We start from the raw sequence: 27,733 nt of genomic DNA on the forward strand, positions 1-27,733 counted from the left end.
CCCCAGGTCAACTGCTTGGCACAGTTGGTTGGCACCGAGTGCAGTTCCACATCTAGTCCCCATTTCCTTGTATCCCCCTACTTTGTAACCCAGAAAAACAAAACCAAAAACAAAAATACACATCAAACCCCCCCACCTTTTTTTTTCCCAAATAAGAGGAAAGAAAAAATTGTTACGCTGTATATATCACTACTACCCCAAACTATGATGAACGAAAACTGAATTCAAACAAATATTGTATGTATGAGAAGAAAAGGGAAGGTTGCTGATGGGGGTTAAAAAGGCACAACAATGGAGAGCAGTGGAGAATCGCAATTGCAGTCACAAAAAAAAAAACAAAAAAACAGAAAAAAAACCAGCCTATGTCAAGTTGGAGAATGTACTCATAACAGGGGAAAACCACAAGCATATTGCACTTCTGCCAACGATTTCGCCAAGTAATAATAATACCTAATTTAAAAGCTAATGAAACTGAATGTTCCTGACCGTTAATTGTGATACCATCCACTCGAGATGCTGCCGGTGTTACTCGAAGAAATTGGAATAGCAAAAGCAGCTCAACCAATGTGGTTTTGTGATCCAATGGCCACTGTCACTTGAATTCGATCCAGCAAAATGAGATTTCTTTATAAGTGTTATTTCTGGGCCCAATCATAGAAAGACACTACTGCTTCAGGGAGTTGACACAAGCATCTTTTGGTGGCATCCACAACATACAACCATAGCCACGTGAGACTTGTGTACTTGGGTAACACAGTTCTCCATACAGAAGGAAAAGGCACTGGCAAAGAAATACCCACCCACCTTTGACCATGCCACACAACAGTTTCTTGAAACTCCCCTATAATAACACCTCCACAGAAATAATACCTGTTAGATGAGGCAACACCGATGTACCACGTTTGTATTTCCTTAACCTTCACCATCTTGTCCAAAGGTTACAGAGGAGGATGACTAGCTGCAAACCAATGGACTTGCCAATGTAAGCAAAACATGATGCACATACATAAGCATGGTGATAACACAAACTGAAATTAAAGAGGTTACAGAGGAGAAAGACAAGCTGCAAATCTACATATATATAAAGGTTTCCTACATTAGTGATTGCTATGGAGTTATAAATAAAGGAGAAGTGCCTAGACCTCCACCAATTTTGACAAAAACTAAAGCTCTTTGCTGTGAGATACAGTTTTCTCTTGTGAGATGCAATGGTAACCATGGTAAGATGCCAACACATCTTGGTGGGAATCCAAGTAGACTGGTAAGAAGTTGGTCGAGTTCTAGGTGGGAGACCCAAGTCCATATCTCTCTTTCTTTATTTTTCTCCTCCTCCCAAGGTCAGATTCTGTTTTCTCATTCAATGATATACCTGTTTTGATCACTTAAGCATTTTTCTGTATACTAACTGTTGAGTTTCTGCTCTCAAGCTCTAGGCCAGATTCTAGCTGAGATAGAGACCCAAGCACTCTGTTAAGTCTACATTTTGAATGTAGACTACTGCCTACATCTTGAGGCACCAATATACCTCTTCTAGGCCACTTGATTGGAATTTAGACCAAATCTGAGTCACCTTAGTCATATTTCTGGAATTCTCTCCAGTCTGACTATTAACTCAACTTGCGGTTCTAGATCAGTTACGAAGGGGCATGTGGGAAAGACTTCCTACAACAGGCATGTAGAAACCTCTCCCCCCTCCCCCCCTTCCCCCCTTCCCCCCTTTACAATGAATAACTGAATCTATAAAGAGGAAAAGAATCTAATATTATGACTCTCAATGGCATATAGGCCCTCTCTCCTAGAAAAAGGGGAAAATGGAAAAATAAGAACTGAAAGCTATGAACCGCTCACAAAGAAAAACTCAGCCCAAAACACAACCATGGTCTCATCACCCTCGAATGAGGAATTCACTCAAGATTTCAAGAGCCTAATGTGATTGAAGAGGTAACTCCATGGCCCCTTATCAGAATCTCTCATCCATGCTATGACACCTAAGTCACCTTCCACAATAATGTGAGAAATCTGACCCTGAATGACATTTTTTTATGTTCATAAATTGTTTTTCCATTTCTCTTCTCTTCTAAACTTTATGGTAGTTTACATCCAACCAGATGAGCCCAATCATCAGAAGAAAAAATAAAAATACCAAACAACCGCAAGAAAAGGCAAAACAAACACTGACATGATGATGCAGTATTCAGTTAGAAAGAAGAGGAAGAAAATATTTTCTAGCAATTTGGGCTGGTCTTGTTCAATACTGAACTGGTTCCTGTTTCAAACCTGGCCTAATTACTATCATGTAACTGTTCATACCAGTTTTATTTTCTTAATTTATTGTTATTAGGTTGTTATTAATGACCTCTTTAATAACCTGAACAGAACGGATGGAGAAAAAGCTATCTATAAGATAGCAATGAGAGAAATGAAGAGCAGAGACTTCGAGCATGTCAGATCTATCAAAGAATGAGGATGGTAGAGTGCCAGTAAAGGATGATGACATTATGAAGAGATGGGGCGATTATTTTTCTGCAAGCTTTTAAATAGAGACAGCTCGAGTGGGATTAAGCTGAAAGAGGGCATTAATCACAAGACACCACACGACATCTATATACAAAAGATTGGAGGTTACTAAGGTTAAAGAAGCCTTAAGAAAGATGAAAGCAGGTAAGACTCCAGCCCCAACGAATCTCATTTGAGGTATGGAAGTGCTTAGGATGTTAAGGAATAACTTGGTTAACCAACCTTTTTAACAAGATTTTGAGTACAAAGAAAATGCCAAACAAGTGGACGAGTATTGTAGTTCTGATATACAAAAATAAAAGGGATATTTAAGACTGCAATAACTACAGAGGCAAAAAACTTATGCGCCATACTTTGAAGCTTCGAAAAAAGGTTTTGAAGTCCACTTGAGAAGAGAATCTGACATCTCAAGTAATCAATTTGGTTTTATGCCGGGGAGATCTACAACATGACCCAGAATTGAGGCTGAACCGGGTTGACACTTCGGGCAATCTCAACCGAGACAAACCGGATTTGATTTTATTTTTGAGATCAATAGAATATTTTAGGATTTACTTTATTCAGAGAATATTGAGTTATTTTATTTGGCAAGATATGTAATCTTTTATTTTGAATAGTTGTTAGTCAATTAGGGGGTTATCAATTTGAGTTTTATTCTGTTTCTAATTTCATTAGTTAGAACTTAGGAAGTAATTAGGAGTTTGCTAATTTAATTTTGGTTTTAATTAGGCAAGTTTGAATTTTCAGTTATTATAAAAAGGCATATAATCCAAGTTATTAGATAGATTTTGAAAATGATGAATTGAATGTTTGGTTGAAAGCTTGGTGGCTTTAATTGGTCATGTGACCGTCTCCCTTCCCCCTTTGTGTGATTCTTCTCCTCCCCTGCAACACTGAGTTCTCTCAGGGATTTCTTCCCTTTCTCTATTGGCCCTCCATCAAGCGGTATCAGAGCCGAAGGATCCATCTCCTTCGTTCTCTTTCCCTGTTTTCTTCCCTTCCCATCCTCTGTTCTGGTTTCTGCAGAGACTCAGAACAGCAATCAAACCAAAAATAAAATAAAAACCTACTCCATTTCACAAACAGAGAAGTTGGAAACCCCAAATTTTTCCCTTCCTTCAATCCCTCTACAGCAAACCCCTCCACCCTCTTTTCTTTACCAGCTGTAACAGTGAAAACAAAAAAAAAAAAATTGCAAGTGCAGCAGTCCTCTTCTTGGCCCTGTTGAAACCCCTCTGAAATCTCTCTTCTTTATTTCTTCTGCTCTGTTCCTACAACTTTAGCAGTCCAACGAGAGAGGCATCAATCTCCCTTGATTCTTCACCTTTCCATCTCAGATTCTAGGAACTGAGCCGATACCCAAGGGCAACCCAAGCTGTCAAATATGAGATCCATTAATTCTCAGAATTGGGACTTCTAACCTGAGTTACATGTCTGCTCTCTGTCTACAGCCAAAAAACTTGCAGGAGTTGTGCTTGGTCTTCAGGAGAGGTGATTACCTATACTACCACTGGGTAAACGAGGCTTATGAGTGAAGTTTTTGAATTCCAGAATTTCAGACCCTTTTAAGCTTCAATAGATTGAATTTCAGACTCCGTTGCTCACATCGCAGGTTAGAGGTTGAAGATGAACCCTCTTCCCATTTAATAATTTCACCCTCTATTCCTCTATTGCCCCTGCATTTCTGCCAGCAGCAACCAAAAGAAAAGAGAAACAGGAGACGAGACGAGACGAGAAGAGAAGAGAGAAGCAGTGAAAAAAAAAAAAGACAAAGACAAGAGAAGTTGAGAAGAGGTAGAGAAAAGAGAACCATCCCTATTCCCCTTTTACCTCTCACATCCCATCTTATTATCTTTAGTCCTATTTTTCTAAACCATTTGTCAAGTTTACCCTTCCACACATGACCTTTTTTTGTGTTAGGGTAAGACTCTCCATATTTACAGGTGTGCCACTCACTAAAGGATTTTTATATATATTCCATTTTGCCGCTCATTTTATTTGGACCTTTTATTATTGTCATCGAACCTATTGTGTTCAAATTCAGAGTGTGACTGCCAAATGGAAAACATGCTCGTTTATTGATTGACAAGAAACAACATGACAATTTTGTCTCACAATCTGTGCTGGATATGTTGTCAAAGACCAATCAGATCATTTTTTTAGTCAGAGGATGATGTATTCATTGAATTTTCTGTTTCTCATTATTATGATGGTGCTTTCTGTGAAGTGTTGACTCTCCTCAACGCATCATTAAATTGGGTCGAGATTGGTTGAAACAATAGGACAGCATCCTTGATCATGACAACAATATGTGCACCCTCTAGGCTTATCACATGCATCAAAAATTTAATCTTCATGAATCGTGACAATAATATATGATACCTCCAATGCAACCACAAGATGAACCAAATGCATCAACACAAGTGGAAGACCGTGCTATTGTGAAACAGGTGATGACAACAGGAAGTGAAAAAATTGTAGATCAAGTAATGAAGGTCATCAATGCAGTGCCAATTGTTCACCATCATGAATTCGTTCTTTCCCATGATTTTCCGGACTTGAATGCACCTCCAAAGCTTCACATCATGGATTTTGTTCGCGATGCAGACGACAAGCAATTCACCCTCACTCGTGAGTTTTTATTCATTCTTTAAAACTCGTGGACAAGTTTTTCTAAACATCAGGGGAGTTGATGCAAAATTGAGGCTGAACCAGGTTGACCCTTCGGGCAATCTCAACCAAGACGAACCGGATCTGATTTGATTTTTGGGATCAATAGAATATTTTAGGATTTACATTATTTAGGAAATATTGAGTTACTTTATTCGGGAAGCTATGTAATCTTTTATTTTTGGTAGTTGTTAGTCAATTAGGAAGCTACCAATTTGAGATTTATTCTATTTATAATTTCATTAGTTATAACTAGAAAGTAATTAGGAGTTTGCTAATTTAATTTGGTTTTAATTAGGCAAGTTTGAATTTCCAGTTATTATATAAAGGCATGTAATCCAAGTTATTAGACAGATTTTGAGAATGATGAATTGAATATTTGGTTGAAACCTTAGTTTTAATTGGTCGTGTGACCGTCTTCCTTCCCCCTTTGTGTGATCCTTTTCTTCTCCCCTGCAACTCTGAGTTCTCTCAGGGATTTCTTTCATTTCTCTACTAGCCCTCCATCACAACAGAAGCTATTTACCTTCTCAGAAGACTCATGGAAACTTTTAGAGCAGCTAAGAATGTCATCCATATGGTCTTTATTGACCTTGAAAAGGCCTAGAACAAAGTTCCTAAAGAGTTAATCTGGCATGTCCTAGAGAAGAGAGGGGTGTCAAGTAAATATGTGGGGATATAACTAAAGATATGTATGCTAACGTGGTGACTAGTGTGAAAACCAAGGGCAGGCAAGGAAGAGAATTCCGCATCACTATTGGATTACACCAAGGATCAGCCCTAAGCCATTATGTATTTACCCTTATAATGGATGAGTTGACTGGGACCATTCAAGGTGGGGTCCCACAGTGTATGCTCTTTGTTGATAATATTGTTTATTGGATGAGACAAACACAAGGTTCAACGCTAAACTGGAGCTATGGAGATCAACCTTGGAATCAAGAGGCTTTAAGATAAGGCTTGCGGATGCCCTAATAATGAGTGATCTGATCCAGATAGAGGGATCTAAAAGAGCTAAGGGCAAGCCAAAGATGACCACAGGGGAAATTGCGAGGAACAATATGCTCATATTAGGCCTTGTCTCAAGTATGGCCTCGAATAGAGCGGACTGGAGGGTTAGGAACCATGTATCGGACCCCATGTAGTTGTGTTCTACTTTGTCACTCTTTTTTTCTTTCGCATCCTTGCACTTCTACCTTTTCTCTTCTTTATCCTTGCTTGGATGCATGTAGCCGACCCCATTAAGTTGGGATAAGGCTTTGTTGTTGTTTAGATTGTTACTGAGGTAGGGACATTCTAATCTTAATTAATCCAGTCCAAGTCTCAGTCAAAGATGGGCTAAAAGTAATTAATGCATGAGTGGGGAACATAAGAAGCATTAGCTAGTTAGTTATAGATAATATATATTTCAGTTAACAAGTCAATTTCATTGATGGTTGTGCAAGTCCTTGAAAAATTGTTGGGGATACCCACTCACCTCTGGAATATTAACTCCCATATTTGTAAATACTAATAAATATTTACCAAGTTATGCGTGAAGGCGGGTTCTCAATAATGACACGTGTATCGAAGTCCTCAAGATGCTAGGCCTCAAGAGCTAAAGTGTCAAGACATGAAAATCTCTTGAAGATCATGGCAACCTCAAGCATCAAGGACTCGAAGATATCAAGGGTACAAGATGGTGTGAAGATGCTAAAGACAATCTACAAGAAATCGAATTGAAGACCTAGTGTGAAGAGTCTTATATTATAGCACACATTGCACAGACTACACCACATTACATTTTGCAGACATGCATTGTAAATTAACCTAGTATTGACTCTAGGTGGTGCTCATTGGCTACACCGCGTTATACCTATAATGTGTTGGCTATGCCAAGTCATAACTATTGCTGAATTAACAAGAAGGTACTCACTTAGGGTATTTTAGTCATTCATAATGACTGAATCATAAAACACTTTGTACAGAAAAAGTGTAGATCTTTGAATTGTGAAACCAACAAAACTTAAATCGGGTCTTGAATCCTGATGAGAAAGTTACGACTGTAGTAAAGACAGCCAATTAGACCAAAATCCAGAAGCCTAATGGTAACTACCGGTAGAGTTTTGTTTACATAGGACTCATCGGACTTTCGCTAATGGTAGCCAACCGGTAACAATCAGACCCTGCCGGCACCCTACCGGATGCCTCCTGGTAAGGTCTCTGGCAAGCCAATGCCTACCGATGGCTTGTGGACTTTTCCAAAGGCTTTTTTTTTAAATCCCAACAAATCTATTACCCCAACGGATATATGATCCAGTAATTACTGGTAGAGCTAAAAAGTGTCCGTCAAGACAATTTTTGCTCAATCTTAAATATCCTCTTACCCAATTAAGACCCTTAATCTCCCATTTAAATACCCTGCTTATGGCTCATTAAAATAACAATTAATTCTCAAGCATCAATATCAAAAATATTAAAGTGAGAAAAAGGGTGATCATTGCTTGAGTTAAGTTTCTCTTTGTGCTCTCTTCAAAGAAGAACCCAAGCACTTCAATACAAGTCTTCCACACTTATTGGCAATCTTACTTGGAAGACGTTAAAGGTGTTCTATTGTTTATCATTGCATTCTTGCATACTAATATCACACACTGCACGAGGTAATACTCAAACTTCTATCCCACCATAATTTGTGTTTCTCCAAGAGTTGAGTTAACTCTAGTATTGGATTGGATTTGTTTTACACTTTATTTCAAACTGTACTTAGATAAAGCAGTGGGATCCTTTTATCCTTAAAATACTGCCTAAGGTCTCTCTCTACCTATAAAAAGATTAGGTCACTCTTTACCTATAAAGGAGCTTTGTAAAAAATCCTCTTATCATGTAAGAAGAGTTGTAAAGGTGTTTCCTCCTCACCTACTATACTAAAAGGGAAGAGCTAGTGGAATACCTTATAACTTATAAGTGGAATACCTTATAACATATAAGTGGAACTTGTAGGGAGTGAACTAGACTCAAGTTGAGTCGAACCGTTATAAATCTCTGTCTCCTGTGACTGTGTTTATCTTTATATTTCGCATATTATTTGCAATCACATACTCAGATTTTTAAAGCAAAGAATTTTTAAATTTCAATATAACTTATTCACCCCCTCTAGGTTATTTTAATTAGTATCAAAGTGGGAGCTCAACCATTTTAAGACTATTTGTCTTAACTGAGTCAAAGACTATGGCCACTTTTAATGGAACACCTGAATGAATGAATGCATCTGGGCCTCCAACTTCAATAGTGAAAATTTCTTTCTAGAAAAGTAGATTTAAAAACTTTATTTATGAATATAACATTACTGTTTGGAGAGCTATAGAAAGAGGACCATACGTTGTCACCAAGGAAGTAGATGGAAAGAATGTGCCAAAGGACGAATCAGAATGGAAAGTCGATGATTTAAACCTCCTTCAATACAAATTCAGGGCTCTCACCTTCTTTCAATGTGCCTTGAACAAAAAGGAATTCAACCGGATAATCATATGTGACAACCAAAGAAATATGGGACACTTTGGTAGTACACATGAAGATACTACAGCGGTAAAGGAAAGAAAGGAAGATCAATTAGTTTCTGATTATGAATCATTTAAATGAAGGAAAATGAAACTATATCTGAAATGTTTACTAGATTCACTGACGTTGTGAACAACTTAAAAAGATTGGGTAACACTTACACAAACTCTGAGAAGGTCAGAAAAATTCTTAGATGGCCTACACTACGGAGACCAAAGAAGATGGCTATAGAAGAAGCACGTGACCTGAATTAAATATCTTTAGACTACCTTCTGGGATCCCTACAAACTCACGAGATGGAGCTAAATGCGGATAACATGATCACAGAGAATGAAAGGAAAACAATTGCACTAAAATCCCCTCAAACCATTGGAGAGGTAAGCGATGATGATGAGGACTTCGACACGGAGAAGGAGATATCTCTAATCACCAAACGCTTCAATAAGTTTCTGAAAAAGAAAGGAAAGATACCCTACAAAAACGAATCCTTCAAATACAAAGGTAAGTCAAAAGTCCAAATCTAGAGAAATGTTTATTGACAAGAAAGATGTGGTATGCCTTGAATGCATAAAACCAGGACACTTCAGAACCTAATGCCCACACATAAAAACCAAGAAGAAAGCTTATGCAGCTGAACATATGTGGGATTCGAGCGGTGAAGAAGAAAAGAGTGCCTCCAAGGAAGAAGTTACTAACTTGGCCCTAATAGCACAAGGGGATGGAGAACAAGAGATAAGCCCACAAACTCAAGTGAAAACCTCAACTAATGATTCAAATGAAGAACTTCAAGAAGCCATCAAGGCTCTATATGAGGAAAGTTGAAAGCTAAAGGGTGAAAAATCTAAGTTGGAAAAGGAGGAAACTACTCTAAACCAACAAGTAGATGGATTGACCTCTAAGTGAATTGACTTGAGGAGGATAACTCAAAGTAAACTTCCACACTATGTAAATTCACTAAAGGTCAAAAGAACCTTGATGAGCTCCTTGGGTCTCAACGTAAAAGTCCTTATGGAAAAAGACTTGGATATGATGGTCAAAACCAAACTAAACGAAAAGAAAGCAAAGAGTGCAAAATCCAAGAAATGATCAAAGTAACCAAGCCTCTACCTCCTACATAAAATGTGGGTATTGCAAGAAAATTGGACATTCCATTAAGGAATGTCATGCCTAAGGGAGAAAATCTCCTAGTACCCATAGAGAAAGACCTTAAAAGAACCAAGTTTGTCATGCGTACTATTATACCCCTCAAAAGAGGCAATACATACCTCAAAAGGAAACTAGACTAATGCCTCAAAATAGGCAATACAAACCCCATGCCATGTATTTATCATACAAGTCATCAAGACAAAATCAAGTATAATAGATCATATGCCCAAGGCCTGTATTGAACATGGTCATGCCACCTTAAACGGCTTCCTCGACGCATATCATGTACCAAGGCAAGTCTCAAATCAGCTCTAATATGGTCAATCCTTAATTTACCCTTCCTAGTTTTTCCACATCCATCTCAACATCCTCCTCATCTCTACAACACTTAGTTCATCTATATAACACTTTTTAAACTGCCTTGCATTCCGCCCCATACATCATAGCTGGTCATGCAACTATCCTATAAAATTTTCTTTAAGTTAATAAAGGAATATGTTTATCACACAATACCCAGAACGCACCTCTCCACTTCATCCATCCTACATTACTTCTTTGTGAGACATCATCCTCTATATCATCTTCTTTACTTATGGTTGAACCTAAATATCTAAATAATCACTTAACGGCATTTCCCTCATCACTTTTCACCGTTGTGTCCCTCATCACTTTTCACCGTTGTGTTATCCGTCTTAGTGTAACTAATGTTGCACACCATATACCATCTTCAATGATGTAGATAAATCACTTTGGCTTATTTTATTGCAAAGAAGCCTTAGGTTGTGTTATGTATATGTTGGGCCTTTGATCCCATGGGTTTTCTTTGAAATGGACCACTTTAATGGGTCTAAAATATAGGTAGAAAGTAGGAAAACAAGATTTATATTCAGTGCTTTTATTTAAGTTTTTTTTAATTCAAAAAGGCCCATGGGGCCCATCGAGTGTAATGTCCTATAAGGACTATTAGTTAGTCAGTCATACTCCATGTTGAAGTTAAAAGTCTAGCCCTAGTTCTATTTGAAGTCCTAGTTGTAGTAGGAGTGTCTAGTCAAATAGACGAGCCTATGCATTGATATATCTTAGATTTGAATGAAAATAAAGTTTGCAACTAAATGCTTAGAGCAGCTGAGATAGCTGTGGGTGAGAAGCCCAGGCTGAGATAGCCACCTCCTCCCCTACTTTCCCTTGTTTCTTCTTTTTTTTTAATCTTTCTATTTTCATTCTTAGTTGCTACTGTTTATGTTTACTACTGCTGAGAGTATTAAAGAAGTTCAGATCTGTCCAAGCACTAAAAACCAGAATCGATCAGCCAAAGAGTTTCTGTTCTTGAAGCCAATCAACCCTCATTGCTGCCCAACTCTGAGATCTGGTCTGCAGATCCTTTTGGGGACTGGTTCTACACTTTTAGAAGATCAATCGATCCTCTCTTGAAGACCATATGAAGTCGACCAGCTACTATTCTGAAGAATCTTGAAGTTTTCTCTCTCCTAGGTCAGAAAATCAATAAAGCTTGTAACTTCACAACCAGCCAACAGAATCCTCTCAACTTTGGGGGTTTTTGTACCCTCCCTAGGGACTATCTACACCCAAGAGTGCAGCTCAATTGGACTCCTACAGACCTGGCCACACCTCTCTCTCTCTCCAGCTCTATAACAGGTCTTTCTCTCTCCTATCGGGTTGGGTTTTGGGCTGGTTTTGCTCCTGTATGGGTATTGTATCCTTGGGGGTTTATTTAATGGTCTAATTTATGGTTTTGTTTCTTAAGTATCTTTGATTGTAATTCCACCCATGGAGGTTGTTAATTTTTGGGATCTGTTTTGTTGGGTCTTGTGTGGGTTATTAAGTTCTGTGGGTCATAAGTTCTTAGGGTTATAACCTGCTGAGGGTAGTTTATTTCTTGTAATCTACTCCTGCATTATTCAATCTACTTATCTTAAAACTTTTTGAGTCCAAGTTTGGTAATAACCATAGTTATTAAGGCGACGCCTTGGCAGCACCTATGCGCTAATACATTTTTATGGGGTAAAACGTGAGTCTCCTTAATTAGTAATGTGTTGTTTTCATTTTTTTTATTATTTTATTTTATATTCCATTTCAATATTTTCTAGTGGCTTGTGTACAAAAGCACACTGAATCACATAAAAGAAAATAATAATCGAAAGCATCCCTCACAATCTCACACGCCTTGGCTTAGGGGTGAAAAAAATGAAACCCTTGGCAGCAGCGATTATCTACATTGATTCCGGCCCCGACAACAATTTTCTGGAGACCATGACTCCAGCAATTCTTCTTCCAGCTCCGGCAAGGTAAGTAAAATAGTGTAGAAGTCTGCTTTTTCAGGTTTTCTTTTTCAGCTGCTCATCATCTTCTTCTTCCTTCTCCTTCGTTTAAAGAAGAACTTGAAGAAGAACTCGATGGGGCTTGATGCCGACGCCGACATCAACACCAACTCAGATGCTGCAGCCATGAACAGATAGGTTCTTCAGGTATGTTTCTTCCTTCTATTCTTCTTTTTCTTCTTCTTTTCTGTTTCTGGCTTCTATTTTTTATTTTTCTTCTGGCCTCCTCTTCTCTAGTTTTTTTTTTTTTTCCCTTCTTGTTCCAGCCCCCTCCTCTTCTTCTTGCTCTTCTGGTTCTTTTTCTTTTTTTCCTTCTAATACTTCTTCCAATGCTTGGGTGGCTCACTGGCTCCTCCATGTGACAGTAACCTGGCACTCCTCCCTGAAGCCCTCTCTCTCCCCCATCTCCTCCCTGAAACCCTCCTTTTGCCTGCAATTTTTTTTTAAATTCATCTCATTCTTCTTCCATTCTCTAGTGGTGTGGCTAGTGGCTTTGGCTGCTGCTGCTGCAAGTCCATGATTCAAAGTAAACGGTGCATCTGATGATATAAGTTGCAATTCTGTGATTAAATGACTACGTACTCGGTACTTCTCCTATCAAAGACAAGCACTTTGACAAGCCAAATCCCATGGCTCTTCTAGTTGACTAGGAACTAATATCCACTCTACTTTGTACTTTTTCTTCCACGCTGATTCTTCTATATTCTTAGTTCTTTCTTCCCATTGCATGACATACGAAAATGTATGAATTCTTCTATATATTGATTAAGATTGCTGTTGTTACAATGATTTGCTAGTGTATATTGATAGAGAGTGCTCTTGTCGAAATGGTATGAATCTTTAATCTTATTTAGCATATAAGTAGAATTACACAATTTTTAATATGCTATTTGTGCCAAAATAAAATGATTACATCAAAAAACAACGCTAATGCTTCATTCAATAAGGCAACACCTCATGCCTTGATCACCAAAGCGCTTCGGAAGACCCTCAACACCTCAATCGCCTTTCCGCCTTAATAACTATGGTAATAACTCAATTTAATGGGATAATGGCAAAACTGTAATTACTGGGAACAGTTTAAAGTCTTTTTGGAAGAGGAAACAGACTTGGGACAGAATGGTAATTAACTTAAAAAAGGAAGGACAATATTGTGAATTCAAATGGCTAGCAATAAGGTTGGAAAAACTGAATGAAGGAAGGGCATCATAGTAGTATCCGACTAACGGATTATCTGTAAATTTGATGAATAATACCTTCAACCTTACGATAGATCTATGGCAGTAGGACATAACTGGTATAGATCAACAGAAGTCCTTCGTCCGACCACATATCGACCTGAAATTTCAGGTGGTGGATCGCCAGCCACTACTCTATTGAATCAAGTAATAAGAAGCCAAGAAGATCATAGGAATAGGTATAAATCCATTCTGCAACTGGTTCTGGAGGTAGAACATGAAACCATAGTTGTCAAGGCGATCCAAGGTGTTGGAAGGGTGCTTAGGAAACAAGGCACATGCCTAGGTGTCACCCACGCATGCATTAATGACTATATGTAACATAGCAATGATAATTCTTTATAATTACGTTTAGGGAGAGGAATAGGCACACTGCCTGTATGCAGTAAGCTAGCAGGCAGCACCAATGGGAATGTGGGATGGGGTATCATGCAAGGGGAGTAATTTCCAAGGGGGAAGAAAGAGATAGACATAGTGGCGATAGCTTACGGTACACAGCGGTGTACCCAGATTTTTCCCTTATGCTTATATGCAACATAGAAGCCATATCAGTGCACAATGATATAATTATGCAAGTAATGGCTTAATATGAGAAACCCAACAAATAATAAACAAAGCATAGGTTATAATATAAACATGCTCATCAGAAAAGAAAGCAATAAACATAAATCAAAGTAGGACGCCAAGGCAACGCCTTAAAAACTATGCATGAACCAGATTCGAAATCTGGTGTTGGACTTTCAGTTCAGATGGTATTTCACCATTAGACGCTACAATCTGAGTCACCCTATAATTATGTTTCAGACCCAAAAGTTTGAGGCTGAGAGATAGACTCCCTCTATGGCTGAACTCAGTTAGCTAAAACAGAGTAACAAAAACAGGACAGCATAAGAGAAGGAAGGAATAGATAATGGAGGAAGAGCAGAAGAAGTAAAGGAGGAAGAAGATGAATCACACCTGAGAAGAGAAGATCAGGTGAGACGTAGCAGTACTTGAGCACTCACAGCTCTTGGCAACAACACCAACAAAACTTTCGTTCCAACCAAATCTATCTATCAATGGGTGATTAAAACTTCTTGCAAGACTCCAAAAACATTTAAAAATAAAAGCAACTAACAAGAAATAGAAACTGTAGTAAACTAAACAACAAATTCAGCCTTATCCCAACTTAATGGGGTTGGCTACATGGATCCATCTAAAAAAAATAATAACCAAACTTAGTAAACTAAGTAACTAAATAACAACCAAATCTCTCATGCACCCCAAATCCCTAAAGTAAATTAAGATTTCAAAAATTACAAAGATAATCCAAATCCCCTATGTAATCCTATGGGTAACTGAATCAAAGTTGAATGAAAGACTTCCCGTGTTGCTACCGCTGATGATTGTAGTACTTGAAGGTGCCTATTCCTTCAAGAATATTGGATCAGACCTTGAACCAAGGCCTGTCCAAGGATGTGGACTCCTCCCATTCTCACCCATTTCACATCCCACCCACTTATAAAAGCCCCATAAACACCCTACCCATCTGTGCAGTCCCAATATTTCCATCTATTTTAGGTGCTGCTTGGCCTCAGCTACATCACATGCTCTCAACCAATTTTCCATACAGCAGCAACAACAATTCAGCCTTATCCCAATTAAATGGGGTCGACTACATGAATCCTGGCCCTCCAATCATCTCTATTACAATTGATACAAGGCTTAAGCTATGCCTGTCTTTTCTCACCACGTCTCCTAAGGTCATTTTAGGTCTGCCCGTGGCTCTTTTAGTTCCTTCAATCTAAATCGAATCACTACTCCGTACTGAAGCATCCACAGGCCTCCGTTGAACATGGTCATGCCACCTTAAACAATATTCTCATACCTTATCATGTATCAAAGCTACTCCTAAATCAGCTCTAATATGATCACTCCTTACTTTATCTTTCCTAATTTTGATACTCATCCATCTCAACATTCTCATCTCCACTACACTAAGTTTATCGATATAATGCTTCTTAACTACCCAACATTAAGCACCATACATCATAGCCGGTTGTATGACTGCCCAATAAAATTTTCCTTTAAGTTTCAAAGGAATATGCCGAGCACACAACACTTCGAACGCACATCTCCACTTCATCCATCCTACTTCAATTCTATATGAAACATCAATTTTTATATCCCCTTCTTTATTTATGACCGAGCCCAAATACCTAAAATAATCACCATGTAGAATCTCTCTCCTCAATTTTCACCATCTCATTATCTATCCTAGTGTATGCTCTGTCTTCGTTCTACAATTATCTTAAACCATTTTGATCCCAAGATTAATCTCCATAACTCCAACTTGGCGTTAATCCCCGCTTTTATCTCATCCACCAAAACAATATAATCAACAAAAAGCATACACCAAAGAACATAATCTTGAATATCTCTAGTTAAATCATCCATGACAAGCGTATACAAATAAGGGCTTAAAGTTGATCCTTGATGTAACCCAATTGTAATTGGGAATTTACTACCTCGACACCCACAGTTCTCACACTAGTCACCACACCATTATGTATATCTTCACTTATATGCACATATTTACTTGAAACACTTCTCTTCTCTAGTACTTGCCAGATTAACTCTCTAGGGACTTATATCATAAGCTTTTTTTAGGTCAATAAATACTATATGGCAATCATTTTTGCAATCTCTAAATCTTTCCATGAGTCTCCTAAGTAAATAGCTTTTTTAGTGGATCTTCTTGGCATAAAACGAAATTGAGTCTCCGTAGTAGTAGTTTATTGTCTCAAGTGGGTTTCAATAACCTCCTCCTTTATATTATAACTCATTAGTTTTATGCCTTTATATTTATTTCAGTTTTGAGTATCACCTTCATTTTCGTAAAAAATCGGAACCACAAAGCTTCTTTTGCATTTATCTAACATTTTCCTTGTGTTCATAATCTTATTAAACAGCTTAGTTAGCCAAGATTAACCACATATTCCTAAGCTCTTCCACACTTTATTGGGACTTCATTTGGACCCTGTGCCTTGTCTACTTTCATCCTCTTTAAAGCTTTTTTTTTAATTTAGACATCCTAATATTTCATATATAGTTATGACATATGGTGTCTTGATGGGTAATGTAGTCTTCCAGGACAATATTACTCGAAGTGTCTTCATCTAGTAGGCTATAGAAAATTATACAATCTTTCCACCTCTCCTTGATGTCATCATCTCTTATTAGTACTTTATTATCTTCACTTTTAATACATCCAACATGATCGAGATCACTTCTCTTCCTTTCCTTCATTTTAGCTATCGTATAAATAACTTTTTCCCCTTCCTTTGTGCTCAAATTGTTATAAAGATCTTCACATTTCTTCACCCTTACTTTTCCACTATCTTCTGAGCTTTAGAAATGTATACCTTTGTAAATCTTCTAAATCCTTAATCCTTTGCCATGTCATAAAGCTTTCTTAGTCTTAATGGCTGTTTGAACCTCATCATCCCACCACAAAGTCTCCCAAGAGGAACGATGTTTTCCTTTCGATTTGCCTATGGCATTTGTACTAACCTTCTTAATACAAGTAGTCATCCCATTCCACATCATATTAGTGTCTCCCTCCAAGTCCCACTTTTCTTGTTTGACCACTATATCAGTAAATAATTTCGACACATCTCCTTTTAATCTTCACCACCTTATCTTAGGTAAAATAAGCACATATTTCTTACGATTTTATGTAGTGAGGCACATATCCATGACCACTAATCTATGTTGTGTGGTTAAACTCTCCTTTGGAATAACCTTGTAGTCCTTAGATAACAATCTATCAAACCTTCTAATTAAGAAGAGATCAATTTAGCTACTATGATGCCGACTTTTAAAGGTAATTAAATGTTCCTCTCTTTTCAACGTAAGTGTTTACATTGGATAAATCATATGCCATAGCAAAAATTGAGATCCCTTCCTCATTCCTCTCTTCAAAACAATATCTTTCATGTACACCTTTATAGCCTCTACGATCTTTCCAACATGTCCATTCAGATCATCCCCAATAATAATATCTTCTCTTTGACTAAAACCTTGCAATAATCCATCCATTTGTTACCAAAATTATAACTTACTACTTTCATCTAATCCTACTTGAGGTGCGTAAGCAATAATTATATTAACAACCTATTTCTCCAACACAAGCTTGATGGACATAATCTTATCTCCAAATCTTTTAACATCCATCACATCATTTTTTAGATCTTTATCCACTACTATGGCCACTCTACTTCAATTACTTTTATCCCCCCATATGCCAAAATTCCAACTCTTTAAAGTTTTTACCCTTCCATCTAGTCTCCTGAATACAGGCTATGTTAATCCTCCTTCCATAGTTTTTAAGGCGTTGCTAAGGCGTCGCCTTGCCAACGCATTGGCCCTGATGCGGTCTAGAGATGGTAAGGCAGTGCTCCGCCTTATGTGAAGTGGCGCCTTATGGGTTTTTTTTTTTTTTTTTTAAACACATTTTAAAATTACTTGATGAAAATTCCAAATATGGATTTTTTATTGGTAGGTGTATGGTTTTGTTAACACTTGAGATGTATGGGATCAGCTTTACTCCGCCAAAAATAACCAAAACAAACAAAACAAAAACACGATTCACAAACAGGGTTTGGAATCTCCTTCTCCTCATAACATCTATCAATTCTAGACTCTTACCCACTAAAGATCCAATGTGTCAAGATGCTAATGTAATACTTTTGGACTAGCTTTTTTCATACAAAAATTATCCACAAAAACAAATTAGTAAGAAGGATTATATCAAGAAAAAGTCACAAACAAAACAAAATATTAAGAGCAAACTAGAATGTAGGAAATCCATGTACCAAAATATTATCATCAGCAGAACAAAACAAAATATTAAGATTATGGAAAGTAAAAATGTCACAAACCTTTCCAATGCTAGGAAGTGCCAAGACTTCATAAGTGAAATCAGATTTTTGTAGACATAATGAATTTTGTTTTCCTCTCGGCAGGCTTTAGAATTTGGAAGGAGCACATTAAACTTTCATCCACACTCATCATTGCACCAGCATTATCAAATTCACCACAGTAATTTGGGGCTGAGAATATTGTAACAAGTTGTCTATCAGCAAAGAATTCATAGCCATCTTCCACAACCTGGAAAGAGAGAAATATCAGTATACAGCATCTTAAGAAACAGAAACTAAAAGGTGAAGTATAAATGTCAATAACCTGATGGGCACGGCAGACAAGGTCTAGATCATGCTTCATTAAGAATTCTGCCACTTTATCAGTGCCAAAGGTGTATGAAACTCCTCTGTCGTTCATTCCCCAGCCCTTAACTTCTCTACCTGGATCAGACCAGAGTAAATCACAAAGCAAACCAGTATCCGGAACATCAGTTGGCCTTGTTAAGTTTTTTATTTGCTCCAAGTTTGTCAAATCAGGGGACAGGCCACCATGCATGCATAATATCTTGTCATCTATAAGAGCTGCCACAGGGAGGCAGTTGAAACAATCTGTGAAGGCTTTCCAAAGTCTCACATTAAACCGCCGTTTGCATTCATCATAAAATCCATATATCCGATTGATAGAAGCACATTCATGATTTCCCCTTAAAAGAAAAAAGTTTTCAGGGTATTTTATTTTATAAGCAAGCAAGAGGCATATAGTTTCCAAACTTTGTCTCCCACGATCCACATAATCGCCTAAGAATAAATAATTGGCTTGGGGAGGTAAGCCCCCATACTCGAAAAGCCTTAAGAGGTCACCATATTGCCCATGAATGTCACCTGCATATTCAGAAGCAATGCACGATTAGAAACTACCTGTCTGTTGAGAAAAACATCAGACTTCTAACAGGGAGGATGAATACACAAGGAGAAATAAATCATGTTCTTCAAATTCTGTGTTTATAATTCATACTACAAAATTATGGATCAAACCAACTGTCTGGTTATTTAATTAACAGCAAGTCTCCCAGTCTTGTCTACCCGACCCTCACAAGATAGCCTGTAACACTATCTAAGATCTAACAGGTAACAGGTACCCATTTAGCCAACTGCATATGAAAATAGTCTGTTATCACTTGGTTTGGCTCCTGGTTACAGTCTGTATTTGGAGTTAGGATTTACCATTATCTAAACCATTTTGGATGGATGTTGGAATCCCCTCCCCAAACCCCCAATCTGTGTAATTGAAAAGGCATTCTTCTGATTCTTTTTCTTAATAGATAAAATGTGGTAGTTCCAAGGTTCTAAGTTTGGGCTTCAAGCAACCAGGCTTGAAACAAAACTATTCCAACCGAAACCAAAATTTTAGTAGAAACCAATACACTTTTTTCTGCAAGTTTCAATGATGGATTCAAAATCCAAATGGCCGAAACCTCAAAATTTCGGCCGAAATATGTACATCTTTAAGTATCGCATGTGGTTTGGTTTCGAGCCTTTACGAAGCCGAAATATTTCACTAAGTTTCAGGAAATTGCTGTGGAACTTGGAACCATGGGTGATATAGATAAGTCACTTAATTGGCTTATTTTATTGCAAATAAGCCTTGTGTTGGGTTATATATGTGTTGGGCCTTTGATCCCATGAGTTTTCTTTGTAATAGACACTTTAATAGGCCTAAAATATGAGTAGAAAGTAGGAAAACGGGATTTAATTCATTAGTTTAGTTAGAGTCCTATTTTGAGTCTATTTCCTTTGTTATTTCAGTTTTAGTCACTTTAGATTTTCCTATTAATGAATGACTAGTTAGTTACCTACTCCATGTTGGAGTTCTAGTCTAGTCATATTTGGAATCCAACTCTTATTATGTAAGGTCTAATCCTACTTGGAGTCTACCTCCTAGTTATGATATGATTGTTAATCTGCCCTCTACATATAGAGGAGCTTACGTACTCTCAATTCTCAGATTTGAATAATGAATAATTGCAGTCAATTGCTTAAACAGCCGAGATAACTGCAGATGAGATGCTTAGGCCAAGATAGCCAATCCCACCCACACTTGTATTGTTTCTTTTCTTTCCTTTTCTCTGTTTACTACTACTGTTAGTGCTTGTTGTCACTGCTTACTGACATTGAAGAATCCTAAGGAAATCAAATCTATTCAGAACTTCAAAGTTAGAACCAACCAACACCCATGGAAGAATTATGAGAGAGATCGATCTCCTCTTTCTTCCCCAATTGATCTTTGATCTGCCTGACCTTCTCAGAGGGTGTTCACAGCCACCTAAGGATCACTCAATCCACTTATTGTTGCTACCCAAGCAGCCATACTACAGTTCTTGAAAAATTCTCTCCTAGGTCTGAAAATCAAAAAAACACATAACTCTCAAACCAACCGTCAGAAGCTCTTCATATTTGGGGGTTTTGTACCCTCCATGGGCCCTACAATCAACCAAGCTTGTAGCTAAATTGGAACCCCACAAACCCAGCCACACCTCTTTCTCTCCAACCCTATCACAGGTCATTCTCTCTCCTATCGGGTTAGTTTTGGGACTGATTTTGCTGCTGCATTGCTACTGTATCCTTGGTGGTTTATTTGCTGGTCTTATTTCTCTTGTTTTCTAGTCTATTGCTAGTTAGACTTGAGTAACTTTTGGGTCTTTATTTTTTTGTTTGGGGTTACAAACTGCTGGGGTAGTTTACTTGTAACCTACTTCTGCATTAAGTGATATCAGAGCTATGGCTGAAGAAAGCTCCAAACAATACTCACTGGAAAATGTGATGAAATCTCTCCCATAGATTTTATGGCGGTAAGGCGACGGAGGCGTTTGAGGGTCTTTCGGAGCGCCTTAGCGATAAGGCGGGCATAAAGCGTCGCCTTATCAACTAAAGCGTTCCTGTGTAATTCTTTTATAAAACCAATCTATTTTGCTCAAATCCTAATTGAATCCTATTACTCATATGTTAAATAAATATTAAAGGTTCATATTTATACCAATGTAAGATATTCATCAAGAAAAAAATCAATAAAGTGAATAAACTAAGTTCATTTTCACCAATCATCAATCATCAATCATCAATCATCAATCATCAATCATCAATCATCAATCATATTAATATATAATATAAATACATAATTATGAAACTAAATTATAAATATAAAGAAAAGAAGACATAAAAAATACAAGTATTTATTATACTTACCTCTATAATGCCAAAATGAGTGCCTAAGCCCTAAGGTTATCCACTATATTTTCACTCCTGTCAAAGAAGAATGAAGTTCACCGTTGCCGAAGCAAGCTCACTGTTGCCAGAGCAAAATGGTCGCCTAGATCAGTGGTTCTTCCTTCTTCCTTGATTCCTTCTCAAAGCCCTTTCTTAAAACCCTTGACAAAATCTAAACCCTGTTTGTGAATCATGTTTTTGTTTTGTTTGTTTTTGTTATTTTTGGTAGAGTAAAGCCGATCCCATACATCTCAAGTGTTAACAAAACCATACACCTACCAATAAAAAATCTATATTTGGAATCTTCATCAAGTAATTTTAAAATGTGTTTAAAAAAAAAAACCCATAAGGTGCCACTTCACATAAGACGGAGCACTGCCTTACCATCTCTAGAGCGCATTAGCGCCAAGGCAATCGCCTTAAAAACTATGATCCCTCCAACGGCTGAACACAAGGATGGACACTGTGGTCTAAAAGTTTGAAGAGTTGAAGGAGACTACTACTACCCAATCTAATGCTCAGCCACGTTATTTTCAAGGGGAATTCCTTGAATGGGTGTATGAATTTGACGTGTATTTTGACAACTACAACTTAACAGAGACAAAGACTCCAATATGCATGTTCCCAGATGAGTGATTGTGTTCGAATACATTGGAGAGTCCGTGGAAGGCAACTTCAAGCTCAAGGACATGAGCCTAGAACTTGGGAGGAGATGAAGTATGAGTTGGCAGGCATGTACCTATCTAAGCATAAACGAAGAATGTACTTCCTTCCACCAAATTTTCAAAAGCCATCCACATGTCATAAGATTGCTATTGTTGAGAAAGAGTTGGTCATTGATGTTCCTATCAATGGTATTCATTTGGATGAAATCGAAAGCGACAGTCACAATGGTGGACAAAGAGATCGAACCCAAGGAGATTAGTGCTGCCACAACTATGGTGATTATGGACAGCCAAGTAGAAGATCCTAAAGGGTTCAAGATTAAAGTAATGGCTGATGAAAACATTGAGGAGATTGTGAACGACAGGAACAAAGGACTTGAAGAACCTATGATCGGAGAAGAGCAAGTAGAGCACGTGCTAGAACACAACCTAATGGATACATCTAAAGACCTTGGGGTTGAGCATGTGGAGTTCGTCATCCCATTAAAGTATCTTAAAGACTGAGCTCCTCACATTCTAGACTACATCTTTATTATTAAAGAGCTACCTGAATTTTTCTACGGCTTGAAGAGGGACGTGCACCATGCTATAATTACCCTCACACTACAAAATTCGAAGACGAAATTTTTCTAAGAGAGGGCGAATTGAAGCAGATAAGTCATTTAATGGGCTTATTTTATTGCAAATAAGCCTTGAGTTGGGTTATGTATATGTTGGGTCTTTAATCCCATGGATTTTCTTTGTAATGGGCCACTTTAATGTACTTAAAATATGGGAAGAAAGAAGAAAAACGGGATTTAATTCATTAGTTTAGTTAGAGTCCTGATTTGAATCTATTTCCTTTGTTATTTCAATTGAATCTAATCTGCCCTAGAGGAGCTTATGTACTCTCAATTCTTTGATTTGAATAATGAATGATTGCAATCAATTGCTTAAATAGCCGAGATAGCCAATCCCACCCACACTTGTCTTGTTTTTTTTCTTTCATTCTCTATTTACTACTACTGTCAGTGCTTGTTACTGCTTACTGACATTGAAGACTACTAAGAAAATCAGATTTGTTCAGAACTTCAAAGTTAGAACCGACCAGCACCCATGGAGGAATTAAGAGAGAGATCGATCTCCTCTTCCTTCCTTAATTGATCTCTGATCTACTTGGCCTTCTCAGAGGGTGTTCACAGCCACCCAAGGATCACTCGACCCTCTTCTTGTTGCTGACCAAACATCCCTACTACAGTTCTTGGAGAATTCTCTCAAATTCTCTCTCCTAGGTTTGAAAATCAAGAAATCACATGACCCTCAAACCAGGAGTCAGAAGCTCTTCATATTTGGGGTTTTTTGTACCCTCCCTAGGTCCTACAATCAACCAAGTTTGCAGCTCAATTGGAGCCTCACAAACCCAGCCGCACCTCTCTCTCTCTCTAGCCCTATCGCAGGTCATTCTCTCTCCTATCAGGTTGGTTTTTGGCCTGGTTTTGTTGTTGCATTGCTACTATATCCTTGGGGCTTATTTCTCTTGTTTCCTAATCTATTGCTGGTTAGTCTTGAGTAACTTTTGGGTCTTGAGTTTTTTGTTTGGGTTTATAAACTACTGGGGTAGTTTACTTGTAAATCTACTTCTGCATTAATGGGTGGTTCATACCATTATACTCTTTCAAATGCAGCCTTGGAAACCTAACAAATTCAATAACCTAATTTAAGTGTCAAAGCTTGAATCTAGGATTTAATTAATATATGAAGCACCTACCTTTTTTTAAAGGTTGTGCACCTATCAACAATTAAAAAATAAAAACATAAAAACTATATAGCTCCACTAGTGGCTGATCTTCATTTGCTGTTAAATAATGTGTTGGTGTACAGTGTACTACATTTATGTGATTGAACACACCAAAAATCTCCCCCTACCCCCAGCAAAAAGAAACTAATATCATATCATTTTTAGTTTTATAATAACACCAGGTGCAAGCAAGGCACACATGGGCTTAAAGATTCAAAAACATGTCATAAACATATTCAGTACATCTCAAGCCCATTACAAGAAAGGGCAACCAAGTCAGTTCCAAGCAGGGTTTGTGGAACCCTAACAAACTATCTCAACTCTTCATCTTTCCAGCAGCAAAGAGAGCACCGCCGGCAAGAGGGCAGCCACGGTGGAGGGTTGCTGGCCTTGTGGAGGGCATTAGGGAGTTTGACCTAATCCCGACTATGGCGGAGACGATCCCGAGGATCACGGACTGCCTAGCTCAGTAGATCTTATTGCCAGCTCAGCAGATCCTTACCCCTTGGAGCACAAGGATGCGATTTCTCCAAGAGATCCAGCCAACTAAGGATTCTACTAACAAAGGAAACCCGCTCCAAATAGGACTCTCAGGAGAACTCCTACCAAGAATAAACCACCTTTTAACATTGGGACTCACCACAACCGCCACACACCAACAGTTCTCATCCGTGCCCTATAAGTATATAGGTAAACCCCCAAAAAAGGGGATCGATTCTTATTGACAAGAGATTACCTGTTGCTAGTTTTCTGACTTAGGCATCGGAGAGTCCCTTGCCGGAATAGTCCGGCTCTCTCTTGTCTATTCTTCTATGCAAGTCAGCATGGAAGATTACCAGGACGATATTTACAGCAACACTATCACATCTATATTCCTTGGTTTATCTAAAGTTTATTGATTAAAGTATAAGGTGATGCCCAATTATAACAGCAAGACCTTTGTGACACAACCAGCCAATCCTAATTACAGAATAGGAACCAAGGGTTTGATTGGCTGCAACACAGATACAGTTTGAAGGAGATTTTCCTGACAAATCCAGGGCTTAAAAGGTTGCTGGTTTTGATATTCCAGCAGTTTTGCAATGGGGGGGAAAATAGAGAATAAAGAAGAGAATAACAATAAGAGACAAGAGCGCTGTTTTGGGAATGGGAACAGTATAGAAGAGAGGACAAGAGAGGGATAGGGGAAAAGATCGCACAACTCAAAACACTTTCAGAAATAAAATTCTAATCAACTGTGTAAATTGAAAGGGGCTTATATCCTTATATAAGACTCAAAAGTAGTTTTTGAGTGAACTTCAAAAACTTCAAACAGAATTAAAGAACCACTAAATGACCTAATAGACAAAAACACTAACTCTGACTAGACTAACATTAATTAGAGTCAAAACAGAACACTCTTTTTTTCTAATAAAATAAGTTTATTTATATATAAGTATATAACCTCATGAGGGAGGGACATACAGCAACTGTCTTTGTACAAGGCATGATTTTCAAAAGGGGGAGGTAAGCAACTCCAAATAACAACTGTCTTTGTCAAAACAGAACACTCACTAGCAAATGAGTATCCTAATCTAATTCAAAAACTAAAGATATTAATCACGGTTACCCTAGTGGACCTAAAAATTTGGGCTTATAATTAGACTCATTACAAATAAACACTTAAAAACAAAATCCTACAACTAAATACCACTTAAAAACAAAACCCTACAACCAGATACTAGCAAGATAAAACCAATTTTTGGACTGCGCCTGCATTACTTCGAGTGAGGAGGGGGCATGATCCACTCAGTCGTACACCTAAAAATCCCATAGTTAATAGTATTTCACAGAGAATAAAGGATTTTTCATAAGCAATTACTCAAATTTATTATATTTCTTGCTTTATCTTTTTTTATTTCTTGTAATCAAAATTTTGATTAACATTTATATAAGGCATCATCGGATTTTTCTACCATGAGGCCAATCCAAGTGTTGGTGCAAATTCTCAATTGTGAAATCCTATACACTAGGTCCCATCTTCAAACCCACCCTAGCAATGTCAACTGTACAACAGTTTATTTTTGACATTTGCATCCCCACTACAGGATACTAAGATCTCTCATTCTCCCTTCTATTTACCCTTACTACCTTTAGACTGTCTCTCACTATTAGTGAATACCCAGCTTTCCACCCACAAAAAATGGCATTTAATGGGTTCCAATACCTATCAAAAAGACATGGCAGCATGCTCTTTCATTGAATGATGTTAATTGCAGCAGTAATTGAAGCTTAATGGGTCGGTAAAGAAAAATCCAAGAGAAGGCAAGAAGAGGGCTATTGGATCAAAGAATAAAGAATGTAGGGAAGGATCTTAGAATTTGATCCGAAAGGGCTAGAATAAAGAATGTAGGGAAGGATCTTAGAATTTGATCCGAAAGGGCTGTTTCTTGATAAAATGGCAGTCATCGAGATGATGGTTAGGAATAACATTAGGGAAGAATTTAGTCCCATGTTGGTTAGCAGCAACTTTTACCACTTCGCATAGCTCAATGTTGGTTGACCAATGTTCATTAGTGTTCATCACAAAACCTCCATCAACATAATGAAACTCTGGCTCTGCTCATTGATTAAGCGATCTAGAGAAAAAATTGCAGACTTGCGAAACTCAACTGCATTCCGTGTGCGTGTCATGTGCATGTGCATGTGCATGTGCATGTCCATGAGCTGTGCATGTCCATGTGCTGTGCATGTGCATGACCAGTTGAAAGGAACCCAAAGAAGATTAACCTATCATGCATTCGCTAAAAAAGGTGTCGCCTGCACATTAAAATCTAATTCTCTTTTAGTCATACTGTAGGCATGAGGAAAGTCTTACAAGTATAATACTTCTAGTGATTGATTCATCGCAAGTAAGAACCTACTCAAAGGCCAAGGAACCAGATTCCTGCTTAGTTTCATTAGTTGTTCTTCCTAATCCTATTCAGACAGAGAATCGGACCGAACCAAAACCAAACACCCGATAAGGGAAAAAAAAAATCCGCCTCCATTTCCCCTTTTCTCAGAGCTTCAAACTCCAGTAAAACAACCAAGCCCCAGATAAGTAGTAAAAACATTGGCAGAAATGAACCAAATCACCGGAAACAATTGAGCAATAGAGATATGAACATACCACATATCTTTATCGGGGCTTCAAGCTCTAAGAGATTGGGTTGCAGGAGGAAGACTTCTCTGGAAGCAGAACAAAGCTGGCGGATCTCGGCCTCTGAGAGCTGAACTTGCTTTCCGGGTCTGACAGATCGGACCTCTAGAAGCCGATTAATGATATCGTCAAGAACAGCAGGATCGATTCCCTGCCCTTGTAAAGCCATAGATCTCTTCTGCTTCGAAACCTAGAATTTCAACGACCAGAAACGCTCAACAACCCTAGAAAGTAGAAACCGAAAATGCCCACAAAATGAAATATAAGTAATAATAAATCGATTCACGAACTCTATGGAAAATATTCTATCCCTTTTCTACTTCTTCTAATTTAAATTTAAAGATAAGGAACTATTAATAATTTAAAGAAAAAAAAATCCTATCTATTTCTTTAGAATTCTCCCCTTGCAGGGAGGAGCGAGAGAGTAGGGGAGCGCAGGAGTGCGCAACCAGGACTTAAAGCTATTGTACCATAACTATCATACTTCAATATTAG

At 37.9% G+C, this 27,733-nt stretch overlaps 1 protein-coding gene across 1 annotated transcript; it reads right to left on the minus strand.

The window, feature by feature from the left end:
• Positions 1 to 184: 184 nt before the first annotated feature.
• Positions 185 to 27,733, minus strand: LOC122057802 (serine/threonine-protein phosphatase PP1 isozyme 2). Its single transcript, XM_042620075.1, has 4 exons — positions 27,209 to 27,733; positions 18,674 to 19,233; positions 18,370 to 18,598; positions 185 to 958 (listed from the first exon to the last, which is right to left on the minus strand). Exons 1-3 carry the CDS (start codon positions 27,405 to 27,407, stop codon positions 18,410 to 18,412), a joined length of 948 nt encoding a protein of 315 aa, XP_042476009.1. The 5' UTR covers positions 27,408 to 27,733; the 3' UTR covers positions 185 to 958; positions 18,370 to 18,409.

This window comes from Macadamia integrifolia, chromosome 12 (assembly GCF_013358625.1).
Source record: "Macadamia integrifolia cultivar HAES 741 chromosome 12, SCU_Mint_v3, whole genome shotgun sequence".
In the NCBI taxonomy this organism is placed as follows: Eukaryota; Viridiplantae; Streptophyta; class Magnoliopsida; order Proteales; family Proteaceae; genus Macadamia; species Macadamia integrifolia.